General features: G+C 33.2%; 1 protein-coding gene across 1 annotated transcript in view; it reads left to right on the top strand.

The window, feature by feature from the left end:
* The window catches only part of LOC106878123 (multifunctional procollagen lysine hydroxylase and glycosyltransferase LH3), a 71,178-nt gene that overhangs the window by 48,172 nt on the left and 17,133 nt on the right, over nucleotides 1–5,873 (top strand). Inside the window, exons 11-13 of the mRNA XM_014927237.2 lie at nucleotides 1,239–1,360; nucleotides 3,122–3,223; nucleotides 3,428–3,553. Coding sequence (XP_014782723.1) covers nucleotides 1,239–1,360; nucleotides 3,122–3,223; nucleotides 3,428–3,553 — 350 coding nt within the window. The remainder of the gene's footprint in view (nucleotides 1–1,238; nucleotides 1,361–3,121; nucleotides 3,224–3,427; nucleotides 3,554–5,873) is intronic.

A 5,873-nucleotide genomic window follows, 5' to 3' on the forward strand; every position in this document is an offset into this window, starting at 1 on the left:
TAAATGAGAGCTCAAAACTGATCCATTGAAAATACTTTATAATGATAATGATAATTATCATTATCATAATAAAGTATTTTCAATGGATCAGTTTTGAGCTCTCATTTAAATCGATATAAATACAAAAACTCACTTGTGAGTATTTTGCTACGTTTGTTAACAGATACAATATTTTTGCCTAATTTTGGTATAAAAATATATATAAGTATGTATATATAACTAGAATAGGAATTTGAAGAATTAAACAGAACTCATTGCAAGTTCTCCACCCAGCATGCAGTTATTGAGAAAAACAGTGGTTAAGGCTAGAGTTTAACCTCACCATCTTTCTGAAAATCCAGGAATCACAAAAGTGGAGAGCACATATGAATTAACTAGATAAGACAAGTGAGAGAATAGATGTTCATTCCATCTGTTAACAGCTGTTTTGTAATCTGTGTCTGGTTAAATTAGCGATGCTACATCATCTGACTCACATATAAATATATATATAAATATAATTGTACTGTAACATAATGAACAGACAACACATCAGAATGAATCATGGCAAGTGACACATCAAATTTCTGCTAGAATTAGCAAGTTTTTTTCTTTATATAGTAGCTAGCTATAGATGCATTTGGCAGCATATAAATTGGTCAGATAATGTACATATGTATATGTAAAATATATATTACATTGTTGAAAGCTTAACACTCGAGCTTGTTTTATAATGTCAAAGACTTCTATTATGCTTTTCATTCATTTTATGTTCATTGTTAAGGTTGTTGAAACTATAAATTTCAAACATATTAGAACAATAATAATATAAACTTTCTTCCCTAATGAGACTGTATATTTTTCAAACTATGAAATAAACTTCTGTATATTAATTTCTTTGGTTTTCAAGCAGTGTTCATTGTATCTTCAAACTACTGTAAATATGAAATTTAACTTACAAACATGGAAGTTAAACAACAATTTTGTTTGTGTAGCTATACACAGCAGTCTCTTGATAGTTTAGTGAGGTTAAACTGAAACTGCAGTTGTCTCAATGTCTATGCAGGTTTGTTGAGAACTTAGTAAATATATGTCCAGGATTCATTCCATATAAGTCTCTGTGTGTGTACATACACACGCACACACTCACACTTTATACTCTAGTATAGTAAATATTTTCATAACAAACTTTTGGACTTAAGTGTAGTACCTGCTGTGATTGTTTCTCTTGTTTATCTCACTATAACTGATCTTTACAGATGGAATATCACCATGAGGAAGTGAAATCATTTATTAAAGATGCTGAAGACAGCTACAATTCTTTGCATTACATAACTCCAGAAAACAATGTTGATGAAGCAACGAGCAGGAATTGGGCTGTGTAAGTCATTGATTTTTTTTCATTCACATAATTTAGCAGTCATACCAGTCTAGCGTGTGTGAGACAAAGAAATACTGGAAGAGAGAATGATTGTTTTAAAGCTGCTTTGCTTTGCTACAGTCTGGTAAATAGACTTTGTTACACACTTCATTGTTATGTGGAATGCAGAGTGTGATTCTGGGTATGTTTATGGGAATGTAGTGCTGCAGTTTGGCTATATTTCACAGAGTACATTCTGACAGTTGTATGAGGTGTAGTATGGTAGCGTTGGTATACTATGTAATGTACAGTATAGTAATATTAATATGTTGTGTGGAACAAAGGTGGCAAACTAGCAGAATCATTAGCATGCCAGGCAAAATGCTTAGCGGCATTTCATCTGTCTTTACGTTCTGAGTTCAGATTCCACCAAGACTGACCTTACCTTTCATCTTTTTGGGGTCAATAAAATAAGTACCAGTTGAGGTTGATGTAATTGGCTTAATCCTTTCCTGGAAATTGCTGGCCTTGTGCCCAAAATTTGAAACCATTTTACTACTACTACTACTACTACTACTACTACTACTACTACTACTACTACTACTACTATTATTATTATCATTATCATTATTAGTTATCTAGTAAACAATATTTCGACATCTCGTGTGTCTTCAACTGGTTCAAAAAATAAATTTGTCAATCTACTTCATTTTGGTTAATATAGAAAGGACTTTTTTCTAAACCATTGTGTCAAGCTGATTTTTCCATGATCTTACTTATTCTTGAGGAACTCTTGAAGTAAATTCTATGTCTCAAGAAACTATTACATAAACATTGTTATATATTATTATTTATCTTTTCCTTTCTCTTTCATTAAAAATAAATTTCATAAAATGTCTTCTTGCTTCATAGAGACACCAGGATTTTCCTACCTCAGAAAATATGCTGTGAATACATAATAAAATTATAAATGTAGAATTAAATATGAAAATAACTTTAAAATGCATTTGCATATGATTAGCCTCTTTATTACTATTCCTTACAGAACCCAGCAGTTGTGGGAGATCTTGCTTAACTGTTGTGTTAAAATAGTCAGGTTATCATTGCTGCCGATGTTATGTAAATGTAAGATGTTTCTAAGATTATAATTTATATTTAGAGTCTGCTTTTGCAATATTCATATCTGCACTACATTTTAATAAGTTTGGTCTTTGATTTCCATCAGGAGTCACATTCTTGGTTATGTACATAGAGCTTGACTGTATTCTTACTAAACCATTGTGTCCCAAGGTACTTAATGTTTTATCTACTGGCACAAAAGTTCCTAGTTTGAATTCAATGTAGGATCATGTTGATTGGAGATTAAACTAATTGAGAAGCAGTGGAGATGTAAATATTGTAAATACATGTTTTAAAGATGTTAAAAAGTTTGGGAAATTAAATCTTAGCAACAATAACAACTCAACGCAGATATTTAGATATTTAACCCCGTAGCATTCAGATTACGTTGTCAAATGTAATGCTTATTATTCACATTATTTTCAATTATTCACTTATAATCTTGTAGCTTTGAGATTTTGATGATGTGATTGTTTGTTTTTTGAATGATGTTGTAAAGCAGATGTGAAAGGCTAAAGTGGTCATTTTGGACATGAAACAGGTAGAATATTTTGGCAGGATACGTCTGGTTTAAACACTAAAAAGTTAATGGACATGTTTCCATATGGCCATATTTGGCATATGATCCATTAGTTGATAATCTCTACCTGAATTCTATTTCAGTGAGTCCTGTATACAGAAGTCATGTCGTTATCTTCTCTCACTTGATGCTACAGCTCATCTTGACAACCCCAAAGCATTACGACTGCTCATTGAACAGAACAGGTATGTTTAAGATCATATCAGAATATTCTTGTAATTTACATCAAACATTAATTTCAACTCTGAAATTTAATTTACATGAATTCAATTAAACTAAATTAATATTTAGAAAGGTTATTTTTGTTTGGTTTCAGTTTAATTTTTTTTAAAATTTATTTATTTATTCATTTATTTTTTGTTCTAACTTCCAAAGATTTTTCATTACAGAAGTGTTTTAGCTCCTATGGTAGCTCGCCCTGGTAAGTTCTGGAGTAACTTCTGGGGAGCAATTAGTAATGATGGTTATTATGCTCGTTCAGAAGATTATCTGGACATTGTGGACAGTACAAGACGGTGAGTGTTCAACCTATCAGTCTACTTTAGAACCAAATGTATTGTTGCCTTGATGAACTTAGTTTTTATATATTTGTGTGTAGTGGCATTTGAAAATGTCTAACTGTTTACTTTGTTGGTCTTCATATAAGCATTGCATCTTCTACATCCTATCACTCCTCTACACTAACTGGAACAATCCTCTACATTCAATTAATTCTCTACATTCTAACAATCCTCTATACTTCTATATATCTTCTTCATACTATTAATCATTTACATTTTATCACTTCTCTTTTCTTTGTCAGTTAGCTACATTCTTTCAATCTTCTGTGTTCTATCAATCTTCTCCATTCCGTTACTCCTTTACACTCTATCAATCACACACAGTGTATCAGTTCTCTGCTTTGTATCAATCATGTACACTCTATCATACCTCTACATTCTGTCAAACCTCTGCATTATATCAATCCTCTGTATTATATCAATTTTCTACATCAAATTAGACTTCTTTGTACCAATTCTCCACATTCTATCAATTATCTCCACACTAACCATCATCTACATTCTATCAGTCCTCCACACTTTACCAATACTCTACATTCTTATCGATCATCTACACTACAGCTACTAATCCTTTATGCTGCATCACTCTTCTGCATTCTATCAACCCTCTACATTATATCAATCCTTTATATTGAATGTATAACCATCTTAATCATCCCAATTTAAAAGATCTCGTTAACACAACCCTGTCACTGATAGATATAGTTACTGGACAGACAGTATAATTTCTGTTCTATCATATTGTCATGTTGTAAAGTGGGCTTTTGCCACTGTTATATCTGTCTTTTGATGACGGTTGTTGCTCTGACAGATATTGTTATAATTTGAACCCAAATTATAAAGTGTTGCATTATGAGAGTGACGACGTGTGAATAATGAAGGTAATGTATCTCCGAATTAATCACATGTGTATTTATAATAAAGAAAGCTGCTTATTATCTATCTACCAAATAAACTATGTTTTTGACTTAACAATTCTTTTTTACAACTAAAATAACCTCAGCAACTAGGTTGGGTCGCACAATTTTGAGTTCATTTCCAAACAGTATTTTGATTTGTTTCTAACGTATCTTTTTCGTCCAATGTTTCACACATGTGTAGAATTCTACTCAGACAAACGTTTATGAAAATGTACACATAAATATTGTATTAAAATAAGCCACAACCAAAAAAATTGCATTAAAATACTCTTTCACTTGTTTCAGTCATTTGACTGCGGCCATGCTGGAGCACCGCCTTTAGTCGAACAAATCGACCCCGGAACTTATTCTTTGTAAGCCTAGTACTTATTCTATCGGTCTCTTTATGCCGAACCGCTAAGTTACGGGGACATAAACACACCAGCATCGGTTGTCAAGCAATGCTAGGGGGACAAACACAGACACACAAACACACACATCTATATATACATACACATATATACGACGGGCTTCTTTCAGTTTCCGTCTACCAAATCCACTCACAAGGCTTTGGTCAGCCCGAGGCTATAGTAGAAGACACTTGCCCAAGGTGCCACGCAGTGGGACTGAACCCGGAACCATGTGGTTGGTAACCAAGCTACTTACCACACAGCCACTCCAATTTTTCTATATACTTTGAGGAAATACAGCCTCACACTCTCTCTGTCTCATGTACATAGAAAAGATGTATGCATATGTAGGTCAAGAATACGCACTCCTAGTGTTTACAGTTAGGGTTACGCCAAAAACAGGTGGTGTGTGTATTCTTTATCTCCACCTATTTATGTACGTGTATATGAAAGATAATGTGTGAGTGTGTGTGTGTGTGTGAGAGAGAGAGAGAGGTAGAGAGAGTGAGTGAGTGCCACTTGCACATACATGCAAAAAATTTCATACATCACAACACACACCTTCACTCACTCACACACACTCTCTCTTTCTCTCTCTCACACACACGCACTGTCCATTTCATATACATGTACATCTTACACTTTCTCCTCTCACTTTAAAGCAAATGTCGCCTTTTCACTTTATTCACTCTTTCAATTTTTGCTCTCTTCAAAGCATACAGAAATTAAACCAATTTTATGGAAATTAACAAAGAATCATATGACCCCATATATGTCGAGTTGACAACTTTGCTTCTTCAAATGAAAGAATGCTATAAAATAACTTCCTTTGACACACACACACACACACACACACACACACACACACACACACACACATGCATACATACACTCTAGGTAAAACTTCTGTGCAAATTGTTAATTCTTGCAGTGTGCATGTGCAAATTTACAACTCAAACCCATTTA

This window comes from Octopus bimaculoides, chromosome 3 (assembly GCF_001194135.2).
Source record: "Octopus bimaculoides isolate UCB-OBI-ISO-001 chromosome 3, ASM119413v2, whole genome shotgun sequence".
Lineage (NCBI taxonomy): Eukaryota > Metazoa > Mollusca > Cephalopoda > Octopoda > Octopodidae > Octopus > Octopus bimaculoides.